At 34.4% G+C, this 21,026-nt stretch overlaps 1 protein-coding gene and 1 pseudogene across 25 annotated transcripts in view; both read right to left on the bottom strand.

Annotated features, from left to right (window-relative positions):
- Positions 1–21,026, bottom strand: part of Dlg1 (discs large MAGUK scaffold protein 1) — a 200,423-nt gene that overhangs the window by 97,207 nt on the left and 82,190 nt on the right. For 16 of the 25 annotated variants that reach the window (XM_010624038.3, XM_010624042.3, XM_033762561.1 and 13 more), the window contains 2 exons: positions 15,100–15,198; positions 3,145–3,198 (listed from right to left, as the gene is read on the bottom strand). In XM_010624038.3, coding sequence (XP_010622340.1) covers positions 3,145–3,198; positions 15,100–15,198 — 153 coding nt within the window. The remainder of the gene's footprint in view (positions 1–3,144; positions 3,199–15,099; positions 15,199–21,026) is intronic. The other 9 variants (XM_019207498.2, XM_033762563.1, XM_010624051.3 and 6 more) reach the window with 1 other exon arrangement.
- LOC104862244 lies at positions 8,510–10,058 on the bottom strand (annotated as a pseudogene).

The raw sequence follows: 21,026 nt of genomic DNA on the forward strand, positions 1-21,026 counted from the left end.
AAAAAAAAAAAAAAAAAAAAAAAAAAAAGTCAAAGTCTTCTTGGGGCCGGGATTTAACTCAGCGGTTCAGCCATCTGCCTAGAAAGCACAAGGTTCTGAGTTCGATCCCTGATATGAAAAAACAAAACAAAACAAAACAAAAAACAAAAGAGAAAATACAACTGCCAGAACAGGAAGACATTTTGCAAATCATGTACCAATACAGGACTTGTCTCCAACCTACAGAACTTGTACAAAGCATACTGTACAATACAGTATAATATTGTATGGTACAATACAGTAAAAGACTACCCAACTAAATACGAGCAAAGGATCTAAACAGACATTTCTCCAAAGAAAATCTACAAATAGCCAGTAAGCACACAGAAAGATACTCAACTTCTTTAGTCATTAGGGAACAGTAAACGCCACACTGAGATATCACTTCACTCCTTCTAAGACAGCTGTAGTGAAAAAGACTGTAACATCGTTGGTGAGGATTAACAAGATTGGTGCAGATATGGAGAAAATGGAAATTTCATACATCCCTGGTGGGAATGCAAAATGGTATAGAAAATTTGAAAAATGGTTTGTCAGATTCTTGGAACATTAGGCATAGCTGTCATATGACTTAGCAATTCCATTGCTAGATATATACATACCCAAGGGAAACAAAAACACATGCCACACAAGCTTTTAATGACATTCATATCAGCATTATTCGTAATAGCCAAGAAGTGGACACAACTCAAATGCCCATCAACTGATGAGTAGGTATGCAGTATGTGTACACAACAGAGTATTATTTGGCAATAAAATGGAATGATTTACTGATATATGCTAAAATACTGACTTAAGTGAAAGAAGTCAGACATAAAAAGCCACATATTGTGTGATTTTATTTATATAAAAGATACAGGACAGACAAATCCATGAAAGTAGATTAGTGATTGCCAAGTGCCGGGCACAGGCAGAGTGCGGAGTGACCATTAATAGATACAGGGTTTCTTTATGGGATAACAAAAATGTACTAGAATTACAAAGTGGCGATGATGGTATTGTGAATTTTTAAAAACACACTGATCTGTATGCTTAAAAGAGTGTACTTTGTGGCATGTGAATTTCTGAACATAACTTTCTCAGGTGTAAAAGTAGAGAAATGCAGTAACATGGATACAATTACGATAATGAGTTAATACATTTAAAACATATTAAAAATAATAAGCTTATTAACACTGTGCTGGTGATAGTATGGGGTAAAAATGCAATAATATGTTTTTATTAAAGTATAAATGGGCAATAAGTATAATTTGTCAATAATAAATCTAAATAAACACTTCTTTTTCTTTTGGTACTGGGGATTGAACTTGGGACCTTGGGCAGGCAGTGGAACCACTGAGCTAAATTCCTAGCCCTAAATATACTTTCTAAGCAGTTGTATTTATATGAATGTATTCTAATTGTGTGCTTGTATATACATACAAAAATATCCACAAAATCATCATTAGGGCAATGATTTTAAATGCCAATAGGCTGCAAACAATATCTAGACTTGCATACATTATGTTCACAGAAGGGTATTTATGAAACTACTGCCACTTTTGCCTCAGGTGAAGGGATGAAAGACTAGGAGCAGGGGTGGAAGATCTCACTTGGAAACTCTTGTATATTCTGAATTCTGTAGGATGGGTATGCAGCTTTTAAAGTTAATTATTTAGTTAATTGATTCTGGGAAGTGTGATGATAGTAGCGAGAAAAAAAAAAAGTGTCCTGAGGCAGCAACTTGAATCAATCTACCTTTCTTCCTGTCCTTTCGTCATATAGCCTTATAATTCTAGATCCTTTCCTACTACCTACTTGTAGCTATGAACTATTCTCTGGGGTCCTTCTAATAAGTCTCTAGTCATAGGGGTAGCCTTGGAGACTCCCAATATATCTTGCTTAGCAGGAAAAAATATTTGTTCAGTGATAATGTCACACAAACTTGAAATCATACAACTTTTACTTTTGCTTGTTACACTAAACTTGCATTCGATATGTTGAAAATTTTCCTAAAATGCCCATACATTTATATCCTTTATGATACTATAATTTGGTTAGTTTTCATCCAATACTCTTTTAGCTAAAAAGATTTTTAAAACAGTCACTGACTTTGCCCCTCAATAAAATATATTTCAACAAAGAAAAATAAGGAAATAAAATGCTAATAACAGTACAAAGAAAATTCTGTTTGACTAAATATTCTATTTCAGTGTGGAAGATAACAGTGAATGAAAAGAAGAATCTGGAAAAGGCATGGAACATCCTTTTTAGTTTGGTGTTAAGATTTATTAAATTTTTCCATAATCCCCAGATATATCATACATCTATACTTACATAAATACAAACAAAATATAAAGCCAAACAAAATGTTTTATACAGTCTGAAAATTAACCATAATTCAAAACTGGGAAAAAGGATTTTCATAGTCTGTAAAATGAATTGATAAAAACGACTACCACCCTCCAATCCCCAGAAGCATAGACAGGCACTATTTCTACTGTAAAGCAGGGGCACTATTTCTTTATCTCCAAAAATATTTTCCTGAGAAGTGAAAAACGTTATATAACTCCTACTCTTCTGGTTATGCATCTTTTTTTTTTTTGGTACCGGGGACTGAACTCGGGTCCTTGCGCTTGCAAGGCAGGCCACCGAACCGCTGAGCTAAATCCCCGGCCCCTGGTTATGCATCTTTAAAGCAAAGAGAACTTTTAAAAAAGTAAATTTAATCAATTAAAAAATACAGTTATAACTAATTACTTTAACATGCACACATATACACACCTGTTTATTAAAAATCCAGTTACTCAATTAGACTTTTAAAATGACTGAATATATATTATTATGTTACTTACTGGTCAGAGAAGGACTTTACTGAAAATCAACCATCATAATTTCAAAATTAAACCATAAATTTCTACTTCAATATTTTTGTTTTATATAAATATGAAAAAATAACTCAAATAGGATAGTATCGCTTCATTTACTAAATCAATTATAGGTATGATATACAGTGGATCCACACCTTAAGCAAAATATATTAGAGAAAATTATGCTGTAATCTTTGTATCAAAAATGGAACAGGAAAGGCAGAACTCTTGAATGTGGAGAGGAAACGGAACTTACGTAAGTTGGTGTTTCCAAGCTATCTGTATTGACCAGCACTGGAGGAGGATTTGCCTTTAAACAAAAAATTATAAGTGTGTTAGGTTAACAAGAAAATCAAAATATGCACATTAATGTTCACGAATGTTCGAATTGTATGAAAGATTTGCTATTTCTTAAACTATAATTTTATATGGATGTTCTACATTGTTAAATCGCACATACAGTTTTTAGCACCAAGTGAAAAAACTAGATATAAGTTGGTATAATAAATTAATTGCTAATTCTGCTAAAACAGAAAAAATTTTAAGATTTACAAAGAAGCCCACCATAGCCTTTGCATTATATTCTAGGCAAGCAGCATTCCTCATTATATTATTGAATATTCTTTAGTGTAACAAAAACAACTCTTCTGTAGAAATCAAGGTTTTGGTTTTTCTTTTTAAAATTTCTAGGGATCCTATGATTATTCCAATCATTTTGCTATGAAGAAAAAAAAACCTCATTTTTGGCTTAAATTATTGCTCTCCACTGCTATTCCAGACCATTTAGAGAATAATGGTTTGTAATAGCATGAAAAACAGGTAGAATAGTGTATATCTAACTAAAGTGGAAATGAAAAAAGCTTGATTTTCTACTTAAGTTGCAAGTGATTTATATGTGGAGATACTAAAAAAGAAAATTTAATTAACAACAAATGAAAAACCACAGAAAACGCATATAATTCCCTTCAAAACTATTTCCTCTGTATATTTAAGATTACAAAAGTACTAAGCATAGGAGGTGGAAGGAGGATTGATTGGGCCCAGGAAGTTTAGACCAGGATATGCAACATAGCAAGATCCTTGTCTCAAAAAGAGAAAGTACTAAGTCAAACTAAATTTTGAAGAATAAGAAAGATGTCTATGCCTTAGAAAAACTTTAGGAGATAATGCTTATACACATAATTCTCCAGACTTACATAAAAAAGCTGTATGAAAAAGAACATTATAACTAAATTTTCTTTGAAATATGTATTTCAAAAAGGTAGATATTTGGAATTCAAATAATATTTTCAGCAAAGTACTAAGATCTGAATGATTATATCATAAAATGCTTAAAGATAATACAGTTTCATGGTTAAACAATTATACAGTATGCATTTGGGCTATATAAAGCAGCAGATTAAAAATGAGTAAGTAATACTTTGTTAGATATAAACATAACAATAAGTATTTACTGTATGTTCAACCCTACCATTAAATATAAGTCTACCTGTGAATGATTCAATGGAAATCAAAACTAGTAAAAATTCTACTTGTAAAATTGCTATTTAAATAAAACTGAACTAAATGAGAACCAAGACCTGTCATGTAAAGGTACAAGATCCCAATGATGAATGTAACTGCACTGTATACCTAAAATGTACCAATAAATTCAATGAGAGAAAAAAAAAACTGAACTTAGATAGCTGTGATTTTACAATATTTAAAATCATTCTTAGTTTTCACTTCATTAAAAAATTTCATGATAGAACGTCACTGTATTTTGCTTAAGCTATACAGAGAACAAGAAAGAATTAAGTCTAAAGTTACAAAAGAAGTAACACTTCAAATATTATATGAAAGCCATTTGATTTCCTCAACTTAAGCCAAAAAAAAAGGTGGAAAAAAGTGTGTATCAAAGTCTTATTCATACTAAAAACACTACAATGTTAGCTGCCTGTCTCTATTCATTCATATCATTGCATACATTATCTTTTTTTTTTGGTACCAGGGATCAAACTAGCATACATTATCTTTTGACTGTAATAATCTAAAAAGTCTTGTTAATGTTAAAATATATACAAACAGATAATATAAAGTCATATATCCAAAGTAAAACTGGGAGGTTTGGCAGTAGTAGGTGCTATGAAACAACTAAGAGTGAACATGAGTTGTAGCTGGGTAATAAGTATATATAAGAGCTCATTGTACATTTTAGTATTTTGAATTTTTGTGTAACAAAAGGCAAAATCATACTACAGTGTAAGTACTCAATTTGTAAGAAGTTAATAGCTAAAGCAGTCGTTGAGATGCTATGGGTTAGGACTGCTATGAGGATATTATCATTCAAACCGTAAAAGAGATTTTATTATTCAAATTTCATTTCAGAATAAATATAAAAATGACTTGTCATTTTGACTTGAAGAACATTAAATAAGCAATATATAATAGGTTTATTTGTACATGTAGCTCAAAATTAAAATGAGTGACTGAACATACTTGAAGGGAAACCACAGGAGACTTGAACTGGAGAAAATCCATAAATTTTCACATTAAGGATTAATCACGAATTTTAATCAAAACTAACGACAAGATGATGAAAAATACCTAGGAATCTGAAAAAGAAATAGCATATAGATGGTTCAAAATAATAGCCTACAGAAATAATGCTCAAGAGACCAAAGGATATGAATGCTTCAAGCTAAGCCACCTAAAATATAAAAATAATTGAGACTGAGTAAACAGATGAGTAATTAAAGTAACTATCTTGAAATAAATTATACTTTAACTACTAACTTGAGATATTCTAATTTCTCATGTAACAAAATACAGAAATGGTATCTGATAAAGTAGTATTCTTATTTCTCCAATTTGGTGAATGTGGGAATAGGAATTTGAATGGGTGTAGAAAGTATGATATTTATAACTTAAAAAGACTCCGTATGGAAAGCTAAAGAACAGGCTGCTTCAGAAGATAAAACATAGGGGCTGGGGATGTAGCTGAGTGGCATCGTGCCTGCCTTGCAAGAGCAAGGTCCTGAGTTTGTTCAATCCTCAGTACCTGCCTCAAAAAAAAAAAAAAGGAAAGAAAATCTATGGAAAATTTGTATTTTTAGGTAGCTGAAAAAAAGGACAAGAAATCTGAAAACAGCTAATCTGGCCAGTTTAGGACATTAAGAACCTTAAATAGGACAGGAGTTAGCAGAACAGGTAATGTCAACTTTACTTACAAGGAAATTAAACAACAAGACTGGAGAAGAGTATTTTAAAGTTATTTCAAGTGCAAAAAAGAAATTTCCCATATTTCACTTCAAGTGACTCTGTATCTCAAGCTCTGGTTTCAAGTTTCTTCCTACCTCATTTTATCATTCAGTAACATTTGACTATAGCAAACTGCAGTTTGATCAAAGCTCATTTTCTCTATCTATGAAGACAAGGCAATATCTGCCCACACCCAAGAGGACAACACAAGGCCCCTAAAAGCAATATAAAGGAAAGAATGTTGCACTCGATTGGAAACTATATAAATGCTTAGTCATTATTATTTATTGACAATATATAGCATCATGTAGGTTTCAATTTGGACAATAAAATCCTGAAAATTACTTAAGAGATGGGGGGGTAGTAAAAGAGCAAAGATATTCCAGAAGGAAGCATTAACAAATTCTAAGAAAAATGACTTCTGTCAGTAACAATACTTATGAAACTTAATTTTGTTCATTCAATTTTTAATATTGTATTTCATTAACAAATAATCTTGTGATGATTGGTCCATAATGGACTGAAACATTCTCAAAAATTTCAGAGGGTAAAAACACGTTTTTGAAAAATAGTGTTAAAATAATAAGATCCAGTTTTTAAAAACAGACCAAATGAAGTTTAGAAAAGGCTTTTACAATTACATTTTAGTATTTCTTCTGAGCATTTATCTAAGTTTCATTATTTATTTAGCATATCTTTCTCCTCTATTAAATGACAAACAAGTATATTTTTTTCTAGTTTGACTTCACAAAGTCCAGAGAATACATCTTGGATTCTAGTTTGAGACACACTGCATTAAAAGTTAAATACTTTCATTGAGATGATCATTGTCGGTTAAAGTAATTATATAAACAAATGGGACAGACTTCTGGGAAGATGGCAGGGTAAGAAGTATAACAAATGTCAACTGTAATAAATCAATTATTAGTCTAAAAGCTAACCTTATTGTAACTTTGCTTTCTAACACCACATTGTATTCTATATAATTTAAGAAAGTAATGCATTAAAGTTACTTTTTCGATGCTGTTTTTTGAGACAGGGTCTCACTATGTAGTTCAGGCTGTACTTGAACTCACTGGGTAGTGCAGGCTGACCTTGAACTCCCTCTTTCTGCCTCAGAATCCCCAGTGCTGGCATTACAGGTATATGCTAACACACCTGGCTTAAAGTTATGTGTCTGGGCATATAACATGTAAGGATTTAATTTTGTGACATAAAGAAAAGAGGCAGAAACAACTATTAAAGGAGTAAAGTTTATTATTTTTTTGAAATTTTAATTACTGTTTATTGAAAACTGCACTGAATGCTAAATGTCCACCTTTACAATAAACAAATACAGTAACAGTAACTCACACTAAAACAAAACATACGTCTTTTTTTTTTTTTTGGTTTTTTGAGACAGGGTCTCACTATGTAGTTGAGACTGACCTGGAACTCACTATGTAGCCCAGGCTCGTCTTAAACTCACAGCGATCCTCCTGCCTCAGCCTCCCGAGTGCATTCGCCACCATACCCGGCTTCAAAACCTACTTCTGATAGCCATTATTTTTCTGTATGGGACAGTTTAAAATTTTTCTTCTGTCTCAAAAACAGAAACGTGCCTATACAAAGGCTCAAAATAGGCCATTTGTTTAAACAAAAAGGCAACGATTCACAAAAGACTATGAATAGAACATGTAACTCGATACAATCTAATAGGATTTGTTAAAATCAGTCACATCTAATAACACATCTGAAGTGTTCTTGTATATCATGTGAAGAAAAGAATTTATCAATGTCTAAAAAAGTGGGTTTGTTCATAGACAATCTGACAAGTTACCGTAAAGTGTTTCCTGAGACATAAGGAAATGCAACATTAGTCTTCTTGAAACCTTACAGTTCATGACTTTTCATTCAATAAAATAGCTGAGGATCTGAAACTGAGAAAATATATTTAAGTGCGAATAGCATGTGCAACTTTAATTTAATCTTCCTATTAATAAAAAGAGGTAACAAGCCCCTGTAGACCAAAGGTACTAGAGTCATCAGATGAGGATTTCCTCTTAACATTTTTAAATTTTGATATTTGGAACTCTTGATGCAACATTCTAGAGCAAGGTGCTCAGGACCTGCTGAGTCCAAGGGAATGATAAAGGAAAAAGCTCTATTTATTCTTTGTGACTTGATACAGAGATGGAAAAATTTAACACACAATAACAGAAGTTGGTTGTTAATAAGTAACGTTCTAGTCTTTCAGCGCTTCCAACCAGATATCTTCAGTTTTCTAGCTCTTTTAAGTTTAACGCTGCAACATACACTGGATGTATGTCCAGGAACAGTTAAAAAGACTGTCAAAGACTTTCATTTTATTCATCCATTTTTCACTGTCTCTTGGTCCCAAGTTTATCCATATGATTACCTTTCTCTGCTATTGCTCATTGGGGTGCTCTCGACTGTCCCCATGATTTGTGGGTTGATTGGGAGAGGGAGCTTGGGAAGGATGTGCCACCATGGGAAGGTTGTGAGTCACCAGGATGCCTCCAGGGATAATCCCTTCCATGGCTGCAGGAAGTTCTCCTGAAGCCACATCTACAATGCCTGGTGGATACCTGTATGTGGTACCATTGAGCTCAGGATGAATTGCTTGCTGGTCTATTACTGACCAAGGAGCTGATGTGACGAAGAATTACTTGCTGACAGTTTCTTAAGCTTTCTGGGATGTGACCTGTGATTGCTTGGCAGATCTAGGTGACAGCTGCCTCCCTCATCTCCAAGGATACTTGTTCACTGTACCAGGCTGTGTGGCGAGTACAGATGAGATTTGGTGTGTCTTTCAATGGACCCTGAGCAAAGCTAAAGGGCTCCGACGCGTGCACATCAAGCGCCACCCCTTGTATCCTGTCTTCTTTGAGGGCCTGTGCTAAGGTTTTCTCATTCACCAAGCCACCGTGGGCTGCATTCATTAGGAATGCCCCTTTCCTCATCTGCTTTATAGTAAAGTCACTGATGAGGTGGTAGTTATGTTCACTGAGACTGCAGTGCAAGGAGACATAGTCACTCCGATACAGCAAATCCTGTAGGATGTAGACTCTCTGCATGCCCAGGGGTCACTCTATGCCATCCTGCAAGTAGGGGGTCATAAAATACGACACTGAATCCAAAGGGCTTGGCTCAAACAGCAACTGCTTGTCCTGTGCGACCAAAGCCAAAGAGGCCCAGTGATTCCCCACGTATTCAGGATGCTCCTGAGGTTACCTCTCAAATCTGTTCCACACTCTGTACCCTTGTCCCTTCCTGCAGGGCCTGGTACAGATTCCTGTGTTCCACCAGTACAGACTGAGGATGTGGCAGATTGTAGAATCAGCTGTCTCTTCCATGACTGCGGATGGGATGTTGCATACAGCGATCCCAAGTTCATCAGCAGCCTTGATGTCCATGTTGTCATAGCCGCTGCTGATCTGCACGATCACTCTCAGGGCCTTGAACTTTCCCAAGTTTTCCCTGGTGTGGGTGATGGTGTGGTACATCATGACCCCTATAGCCTCCTTTAAAACCTTTTTGTGGATCTCCTGTGTGGACTGTATGTCACAGAAGGCCACAGGGGCCAGGTCCTTCAGGATGGGCAGCTCCATGGTGCAGTCTCTGCCATCCAGCAGTGTCACCAGGGGGTGTGGGTGCAGGGGGCTGTTCACGATCTGGGGATGGATACCTTCACAAATTCTGTCCAGTTGCTGTCGCTTGACTTTGTGCTTATCCACAAGGGCCATTCTTTATTGAACTTTGTAACTCTCTGATTTAAAAGGCAAAGCAGCCCTCTAGGAACTTAAGGGAACTTGCAAAAGTCTGTGTGCATTATACCACTATGAACCCAATATTAATCTGTCCAGAAAACTCTATGGTTCACACGATGGGTTGTCCGTCTCTTTAAGGGGACACAGCTTCATTGGTTCAAAACCATTTACCATGATGAAACCCTCTCAGGCATGCAAAGCGGAAGAGGAAGGCTCTATAGGCTCCCGCCCCTCCCACCCTGCCTAGTGATGGTGGCTGGCAGCTGGCAGCACCCCCTCAGTGCAGCATGGCTCCCAGCTCCCTCCCTTGCTCCTCTGGCCACCGTCCTGGCTCCTCCAGGCCACTCCTGAGCCACCTTAAAATCTTGGGCATAACTGAAGTTAAACTTACATAAATTCAGAGTAGGAGCATTTAGGATATTAAATGTAACCTTGGAAACAGCAAAAAGATAAAGAATACAAATAAATGAAAAAAGGTAAGTATTTCATTACAAAAATCAACTGAAGACCAAAAAAGACAATACTATAGTACAAGAAACGAGACAAACTACAAGGCATATAGAAAATAAACAACAGAATGATAAAAGTCCTTCTTTATTACTAATTATGTTAAATATAAGTGAATTGAACTCTCTAATGAAAAGACAAAGACTGGCTAGCAGAACAGATTTTAAAAAATGATTCAGGGGCCGGGGATTTAGCTCAGTGGTTCGGTGGCCTGCCTTGCAAGCACAAGGAACTGGGTTCAATCCCCGGTACCAAAAAAAAAGATACAACTGGCTGGGGATTTAACCCAGTTGTGCTGCCACCTGCCTCACAGGCACAGGGTCCTGAGTTCGATCCCCAGTATCAAAAAAAAAAAAAAAAAAAATCCAACTATATGCTGTAAGAGATTCACTTCAGATTGAAAGAAACCTGTATGCTGAAAATGAAGGGTGGAAAAGGATATTCCAAGCAATAGTAACTGTAAGAAAGCAGGAGTGGCTGTACTTAGACAAAACAGATTTTTATAGTGGGGCATGGTGCTGCAGTATACAATCCTAGCAATTCAGGAAGCTGAGAGGCAGATAGAAAGTTTTAGGCCAGCCTAGGCAACTTAGAGAGACTCTGTCTCAGTATAAAAAATAAAAAAGGAATAGAAATATAACTTAGTAGTACAGCCTCCCTAGTTTTAATTCTGAGTACTACAAAGAAAAAAAAAGACATTAAAGATAATTTAAAAGGCTTAATTTAGAAATATAATAATCAGAAACACGTGTATGTATAACAACAGCCCATAAAAATACAAGATGCAAAAACTAGCAATACTGAAAGGAGGAACAGTTCTAAAATAATATTTGCAACCTTGAACACTCACTATCGTGAACAGAACAGAACAGTCAGAAGAGAAATAAGGAAATAATGGAGATAACACAGGAAATCAAATAGATCTAATAACATAATACTCATTCTTCTCAAGTGCACATTGGACAGTTTCCAAGATAGACCACAGCTGGTAAGATGAGCGTCAATAGACTGAAAACAAGTATCATGCAAAGTAACTTCTCTGACAACAAGTCAAGAGTCAAGAGAAAATTCACCAATTTGTGGAAGTTAAACAATACGTTTTTAAGCAACCAATGGATCAAAGAAATTACAGAGGAAAAATGAGAATGCAACATAAGAAAAATATGATAAAAGTAGTGGTAAGAGTGAAATTTATTGCTATAAACACTTTAAAAAGTAAGATCAATCAATGTTGAATCAACAACCTAATATTACAACTTAAGAGACTAGAAAAAGGAGAACAAGCTATATATGCAAAGCTAGCAGAAAGAAAAGCTTACAGCACAGATAGAGAATGAAAAAAACTTCAATACAGAAAATAAAAACAAAAGTTGGTTGCTTAAACAGATCAACAAAATTGACTAGCTAGAAGGAATTTAAAATGAGAAGATTCAAATTACTAAAATCAGAAATGAAAGCAAAGACATTACTACCAAGTCTAGAGAAATAGAATTTTGTAAGCATACTCTGAATGAGCAAAAATATGGCAACCTAGATGAAACAGAAAATGTCTACAAATATAAAACCTACCAAGACTAAATAATTAATAAAAATATGAATAGCTCTAACTAGTAAGGAGAATGAATTAGTAACTAAAACTCCTGATAGTAAGATTCATGGACCCAGTAGGTTCCTTGGTGAATTTTACCAAGCAGTGAAAGAATGAACAATTCTTATTCAGCTTTCCTTAAAAAATTAAGTTTAGAGAGTCCTTTCACACTCATTTTATGAGGTGAGCATTACTCTGACTCCAAAGCCAAACAAAGACACTATTAGAAACAATAAATTATAGAACATCTCTTATGAACACTGATGTAAAAATCCCCAATAAAACACTAGCATACAGAATCCAGCAGTATTTAAGATTATACACCACCATCAAGTGAGATCGACTACTAGAATGCGATACAGTTCAACATACAAAAAGTGATATGCAATACATATTAGTAGACTGAAGGGGAAAGACGTGATAGTTTCACAAATGATGAAGAAAAAGCATTTGACAAAATACACTATGGAATTCTCAACAAATTAGAGGGGAATACGAACTAGAGGGGAACATAAAACCAAATATTTTCATGTATTTCATAATGAAAGCCACTGCATGTGGGTACACCTCACACACTGAGTATCATACTCAGTGGTGAAAAACTCAAAGCTTTTCCTTTAATTTAGGAAAAAGGTAAGATACTTGCTTTTATCGTTTTATTGAACATAACACACTTCGCTAAGTGAAGTAATCCAGCCCCCCCATAAGACCCCACTTACATGAAGTACGTAGACTAGTCAAAATCAGAAGGACATATAGTAGATGGTGTGGTGGATGCTGTGGGCTGGAGGGAGTGAAATGGGGAATGACTGTTTAATGGGGAGCACAGGGTCAGTTCTGCAATAGTTCTAGTGATAGATGACTGTGATGGCTATAGAACAATAGCAATGTGTTTAATGAGACAATTAATGGGATAACTGTTAAATATAATTAAGGTCTGTATATCCTATAAAAGCATTATAGTCATGTTAATTTTCCCATTTAGTTTACTGTTCTGTGGTAAAATTTTTGTTCTTAAAAAAAAAAAGTAGTATTGGACTGGAGATTTAGCACAGTGGTGCTGCACCTGCCTCACAAGTACAAGGTTCTAAGTTTGATCCCCAGGACTTAGAAAAAAAAAAGTAGTACTATATGATATTAATTTTAAGGGTAAAGGAAAATGAGACTTCATTTCTTCACTCACAAAAAAATTAACAACTGGGGATCTGCTTAAAGGTATAAGACATCTTTTTAATATCTGGCACTATGTATAAATCTGAAATTCCTCTAGAAAGCAAAGCAAATAGTATGAAGGCACTGCAGTCAAGTGATAGTACAGCTCAAAAAGGTTCATTTAGATAATCCAAAGGATGCTATTTTTATTTAAGATTACCCATAAAATGAAAATATATCAAGTTATCTGTTAAACAATACTAGTGATCCAATAATTTAAGAAGCAAAACTCAGTTGTGAACTCTGGATGGTCCAAGGCAACAAGCTGCTCTGTGTCAGACATATACCCCTACTGTAATTATTTTCATGCCATGTGGGAATTACCTAACTTGTCAGAGGACAACATTTTAATCACTATGACAATCAAGCTGGATTGTCAGCTCGATTGACCTGGGAGCAAGGGGGATTAGTAGCACATACTTCTGGGGTGTGTCTCTATGGTCATGGAGACATGACCTTGGGTACTATGGTATACATAATCCCTGTCTCTTCCTCTCTGGCAATGTTCCCTTGCTCTCTTTCCCAGCTGCTATAAACTGAGCAGCATTTGTCTGCCACACCTTTCTCCAACGATTTTTCTGCTTTTGAGACAGACTAACCATGGACTGAATCCCTGGAAATTATGAGTGAAATTCAACCTTTCCTCCTTTAAGTTATGGGTGTCATTTGTTTTAGGATGTATAGTATTCTCCCTTTACTCATGAGGAGTATGTTAAAAGGTGTTCTGTAGATGCCTGAAATCATGGCTAATACTGTACCCTATTAAAACTTTTTTCTTGTATATGCTCATGATAAAATTTAATTCTAAATTAACCATAGAAGAGATTAAGAACAATAACAAAAGAGAGTAAGTAAAACAATATCTTACAATAAGTTATTCAAAATTTATAAGCTGTTTATACTTCAAATGAGACTGATATATTTCATATTGATCATCAATACTATAGTTATTACCATTAACTAGACTTTGGGTAACTGTTGGGAAGGCAGTTGATGTCAATACACCACTCCTTGGAACTAGTAAGGCTCTGAAAATGAAAACTGATCAGCTTCTTTGACATTTGGCTTATCATTTATTAAACGTTACATATAACTTTTAAAAAATGATTTTAAGTAGTTTTCTTTCCAGAAAGCTTAGAAGATAGCACAAAGAGTTATCACAGGGCCAGGGCTTTAGCTCAGTGGTGCCACAGCCTGCCTCACAAGTGCAAGGTCCTGAGTTCGATCCCCAGGACAAAAAGAAAGAAAGAAAAGAAAATGAAGAAAAAGAAAAAGAGTTTATCACATATTCTTGACCAGTGATGACAAACCTTTTAGAGCTTTAAATACTAACAAATGGCTTGCTGTGGCATGCATGCCATAGGTATCACTAAAGGCTCTAAAAGGGTGGCTATCACTGCAACACATGGCCAATTATTTTTAATGAATAAAAAAGTATGTTATCTAACTAAATGAGAGAAAGATGAGCATTTCTAAAGGAGATGAATACATACCAGGAAACAAGGTGCTGTATAAAATGTTAAATCCAGTACAAGGTCAAAAGTACAATGATATTCATTCGCTTTAGAAATTACACAAATTTTCAAAAGCAAGAATATTTTGAAGCGTTTTAAAGAGATTAACAGTATAAAAGGCATACAAATCCAAGGAGGTACAATATTATGAGGATAAGTTTAAAATGTGTCTTATTTCATATAGAATCTAATAAAATGGCAACGGTTAGACCCATTTAATATATATTAAATCCCAAACATTTCATTCCCTAAAAATAACCAAGTGAAGGCCAAAGTAAATCATCAAACCAACAAAAAACAGTTAACATTTAAAAAGAATGCAAACAAAATACTAAAAGCAAATGAAATTTTTATAAAGAAAAAAGAAAACTAATAAAAACCTGTGGTATGGTGGGTAGGATGACAGTATTCTCAGCAGGGACTGGCAGGACAGGGATCACAGGGACAGTGGGAGAAGAGGGAGGAACGGCTTCTGTTGGCTAAAAATCATCAATGACAAAAAATCAGGAAAAGTACCAAAATAAAAAGGAAACACATAACAGAAAGTTGTGCCATTAAGATAAATTAGATAAATTATAGTTTTCAGATATAACTGAGAAATAGGTAATACATTACTTTAAAATATTCTCTAAAATTTTTTATAAATAATTACAATCCATTATAAATACTATAATTATAAGTAGTATATTTATTAAAAGTCTAAGTGAAAATAATAACTGTCATAATGATCCTACTCTTGGACATAAGATCCTTATTTTGTTGAGAAATTGCAAAATCATTTTCCAGCATTTGGAATGTATCTGACGGCTTTCAAAGAACCAAGCCATTTCACTTTTTTTTTTTTTTTTTTCCTCCCCCGGTACCAGGGTTTGAACTCAGGATCTTGTGCTTTGCGAGGCAGCAGTGGTGCAGATGAGCTAAATCCCCAGGCTGAAGAACCAAGTTATTTTACTTGCCCACCATGCAAACAATCTATAGATAAAGATTCAAAGGACCACAAAATTGTATTTATATCACATAAAATGTTCTGCATTATTAACTTTTACTATCAAGGACAGTTAAATAGCTACCTAAAACTGCCTGCACAGTCATTAATTCAACCAACATTCACTGACTATTATGTGCCAGATACATTTCAGTAAAATGGAAAAACAAAAGCAGAGAGAACACTAGTTATATAATTTAAACTAGTTAATTTTGATGTTTAATAACTGTTTGTCCTGATTTAATTATATTTTAAAAGATGTAGCAAACAGAAGTGTTTTATAACAAGACGGATTGATTCTAAGATGGATTAATTAATAAATACTTGCTATATGATGTGAAAAAAACCCACGAAAATCAAGTAGGTAAGAGGTCACTATGCGCCAACAACTAAAAACAGGAATAGTTTGAACTTGAAACTATGCTTATCCTCACAGATTAATGCAAAATAAAATTATAACAATTAATTTGGCCTATCAAGGTTTATAAAAAGGCATAGAATCTTTTCAACAATGGTGCTGAGATTGAATAATCACATATAAAAGAATGAAACTGGACCCCTATTTCACATCATAAATAAAAATTAACTTTAAATGGTTCCAACACCCTAAATACAAGATCTAAAATCACGAAAACTCTTAGAAAGAAATCTAGGCAAAAATACTAAAGTTAAGATTAGTACTGCAGATGGTGATAAGATCACTTTCTTCCTAACCAGTTCCCATTTTGGGATGATGAAATAATTCTGGAGATGTAAAATGATATTTGCATAACACTGAATGTACTTAATATTGCTGAACTGTATACTTAAAAATACTTAAAATGTTATGTATACTTTAACATTACTTCAATCACCATTTATATGCTTTTATAGAAAAAATTCTGAATTCCATATTATGAGCTTCAAATTAATAAATAGTAACACATTTACTTGGAAATGACCTTTTTGTACTCATTTATAATAAACCACGAGAAAAGAATAGTTTTGAAAGAATTATTGCTGGATCAACTAGATATAAAATCAAATGAACCAATGATCTCTAACCAAACATAAAATCAATTCTAGGTCTGCTGGTATAAATGAGAGAAATAAACAAAGCTTCTAGGAAATAATATGGTAAAATATGTCATGACTGGCGTAGGCAACAACCTATTGAACAGAAAAGTGCATGTTGTTGAAACTGAAGTACAGTAAGGACAACATCTGTGTGGAGGGAGTGGAGGGAAGACAGGAACCTGGCACAGAGTGCTGGAGCTTGAACAGGGTAGGGAGGGTGTCTCTACAGGAAGAGCAGTGGCAGCAGTTTGATGTTTGTTGGAACCCAAAGGAGACGAAGGATATCTATGTGGCAGAAGCAGTAGCCTGATAAAAGGTCTGAGGCCCTCAGCAGAATAAAAGGGTATCTGTTGCTGCTTGTAAGGAAGGTGGCCATTTAGGACAGTGATGGTGATAGGAGATGGTTATATATGGAGCATTTTGAACTAATACATATATAAAGGGTAAATGGAGCAAGGTTCATTTCAGAAAAGGGAGATATAAATAAGGTAAGGGAGAAAACTAGCATAATATAGTGTTAGACTGGAATTTGAAATATTGATATTAACATAGTTTTCAATATATAGGGATATAAAAATAAACAGATATAAATATGCACTTATCTCCCCCGGCCCACGGAAGAACTGGGAACTTACCTTTAAAGCAAGAACATACCTAGCACCTAGGCCTTGATTCTAAATATCTATTCTTTAAAAAGCAGATTTCCAGGCTGGGGATTTAGCTGAGGCAAGAACAAGGTCTTGAGTTTGATTCCCAGTATCCCCCCCACAAAGCAGACTTTCTTGGAGACAGTGGCTTACTTTAGGGCTAGAGCTCAGCAAGTTCAATGAGCCCAAATATCTTGCTATGCTAGAAAATAAGAAAGTGCTCAGACAGGGTATCATAAAGGACATAGAAGTGAGTCTGAAAGGCTGCCATTGTTCACAGTGGGAACAATCTGAGACTCAAAATAAAAAATAAGAGGCTTACTAGCCAATAAATAAAATGGGGATCCAAGAGTCCATATTGATATAGATACAAACATGAAATAAACGGAAAGCATTTCTTAACAATGAAATTCTAACTAAAACTATATAGAAGACATGACAACCAGAAAATCATTCAGCAATTATCATATTCAGTTTATTCAAGCAGCATTAATCAATGCTAAAGTTTCTGAATACATCTAGAGTCTGCAAAAAATGTATATACACTCCAGGAAAAGAAAAACAGTATGATATTTTTTCAACAGATGTGTTACCCTCGTACAGGAGACCCTACAGGGTGTTGTATATTGCAGAAAATTCATTACACTCCTGGCCCTTAGAAAATAAATTGAAAATGCATGCTCAGCAATCTCAAAGGACCAAGGATACCCAAGCAGTCTAATAAAGGAAAGGTAACTAAGGTAACTTGTATCTCTCTCCCGCCCCAATGAACCCACTGAGCTAAATCCCCCAACCACTGAGCTAAATCCCCGGCCCTCATGATGTCTCAATAAATTTAGTATTAAAATATTTATACAGGGGCTGAATTTAGTATTAAAACATTTATTCAGGGGCCAGGGATTTAGCTCAGTGGTTTTGGTGCCTGCCTCGCAAGCTCAAGGGTCCAAGTTCGATCCCCGGTATTTAAAAAAAAAAAATTTATTCAAATTTTTCTTTTCCTGAAGTGTGTATTGGGGGGGGGGTGCAGACTATATTTATAAAATCTTAAAAGTTTCCTGTATCTCTTTGTCATTGCTTTAGAACACCATAATCAGCTTATATTTTAAATGTTTGAAAATGTCACAAAATATCCTCTTCTTAGTAATGGTCTTCAACGCTAATAGTATAAGATCTTAGCTGAGAGACATTTTATATAAAAATAAGGAAAAGCTACATGCTTATGCAGATTTTAAGGCCAAGCATAGAAAATTTTTTCCACTGGCAGTTCTCCAAACCTCTTTTTGATTAACTATAATCCTTTCATTTTACATTTAAATTTCACCATCACCTTCTGTCTCTGAGCTTCCTCTGGAACTATCTTCTTTAGATAAGGAACTGAATACTATTTTTAAATTCCTAAAAACAACTTGCACCATCTCAACCCATCCCACTCTCTATAGGGCACTAAGCTCTGTGCAAAAGAACATATGCTTGTGCCTCTTCCTTAAGGTAGAGGCAAATACTTCAAAAACAAATGATATGTCAACGCATACAATTTCCAAGGCACAAACAATAAATAATTCTGATAACAAAGACTTAAAGAACAACAAAATAATTCATGCAATTCACTTGAAACAAAAACATCTAAACACATAATAATCAAATGAAGGTAGATTGACGAGAAATGGCACAGATACTAGATCTTCGAGTAAAATTAGGAGACAAAAGAATGATTTGAACACCACAGACTAAAACATCAGGGAGGTGTGTAAGATTCCAAATTTAAAAATGTCAAGAATATGTAAAATATAAATAAAGAGGCAGCAATATATAATAACCTTTATATTTGAATTATTACAGAAAAATTCAGAAAAGCATTTTGAACTGGAGAACTCTGCAATGATTAGACAATAATGACTATTATGCCATCATCCTTGTCCTGTCCTGTATTAGTAAGATCAGCTCCAAAGAGGTTTTGGTTGTTTTCTAAAAATCTTGATCACGTGACTAGCAACAGTCTCAGTTGTTTCTATCCATAGCAACACTATGGAATCATTTGCCTGAGAGGCTGCCTTCAGAGACATGTTTCCATGACAACAGAGGCTATAATATTAACACTGTCTCAAGGAACACTGCAGAAAATTGTAAACTGCTGTATAATAACCTGATACATTGTACATATATAAAAAGTACCCCTTTAAAACCAACATTAAATTGACAGCTATCTAAAGTTTTTAAACAGATTTAAAGGATGTTTATTAGTTTTCTTTATAGCTTTATATATCTACATCTAATTTGATATTTTAAATTAAACTAGTGTTTAAAATGTAGGCGATTTTCATTAAAATGGTTTAAAGCCTCATTAGGTAGCCATGTACGTAACCTACAGCCCCCCTAGCTTCGTTTTATTCAACAATAAATGTATACTTAGTGAGTGAGCCTAACTTTATTAAAACCTTTCATGCTTAAAACAGCTACAATGCTTTTTATTATGCAGATATGAATCCTGACAGGAAAAGACAGAAGGGACAATTAGAAGGCTGTGATGTGGTGGGTTAAGAACAATGGTGATAATGGTGAAGATGGACCTGAGTAGTCAAATCAAGAGAGATTCTGAATGTAGAGTTGGACTGTATCTTGCATGACTGAAGGCAGGACTACTACGAAAATACACACAATGGCAACTAGAAATTATTTCTTGTATCATAGCGATATTACATTTAGACATAAAAGAATTTCAAGACTAATCTAAATACATTTTTCATTATATTATTTATTAAAATAATTTTCAGGGCTGGGACTTTAGCACAGTGGTAGAGTATTTATCTTGTATACACAAGGCCAACAAAACAACCTCCCCCCAATCAGCCAATCAAACAAAACGAAACAACAAAGAAGATAATCAACAGCATACTATCAGGAAACTAATAATTCTTACATTTAACATTAACATGCTACATAAATGAAACAAACTGAGCTTAGAATATAAACAAAAATCCAGCATGGTCTAAAACAAATCACTATAATTTTAGGAAAAGTGAAATAAATGAATTAGCAAATCTTTTATCTTAGATGCTAAGAAAAAGTAACTACCCTTGTGGCACTGCTGGTCAATAAAGATCTTACATTGTTTTGGAATGGCATAATTTATATTCTTAATTCAAATTCTTTGGTCTTTTGTTGAAAGATCCACGCTATAAGGATGGTATGTTTCTCTCATTAAATGTCAAAGCAGCTACATAAGAATACGAGAAAAACCAGGAAAAACCGCAAGCCTTCTGAATGTTTATAAAAGCATAAAATATAGCAGAGTAGATTTATAAAAACTGCTTTGGAATTGCTGTATTCAACAAAGGGTTAGTATCTTTAGAAAATTAATGGCTTAAATCTACAGAATTTTTTATAATTCAAATGCCTTTTTTCCACTGTCATTGGAAACACGTACCTTTTAAGATAAAATGGTTCAGTTTTTAGAAAAGCCATCCATGTCATAACTATCTCAGAAGCAATCATCTACTAAAAAACTAGACATTTAAAAAAAATCACGCTGGGGATTTAGCTCAGCGGTTCAGTGGCCTGCCTTGCAAGCGCAAGGATCCGAGTTCAATCCCTGGTACCAAAAAAAAAAAAAAAAAAAAAA

The sequence above is a fragment of the Fukomys damarensis genome, unplaced genomic scaffold (genome assembly GCF_012274545.1).
Source record: "Fukomys damarensis isolate Sample0158 unplaced genomic scaffold, DMR_v1.0_HiC HiC_scaffold_12, whole genome shotgun sequence".
Lineage (NCBI taxonomy): Eukaryota > Metazoa > Chordata > Mammalia > Rodentia > Bathyergidae > Fukomys > Fukomys damarensis.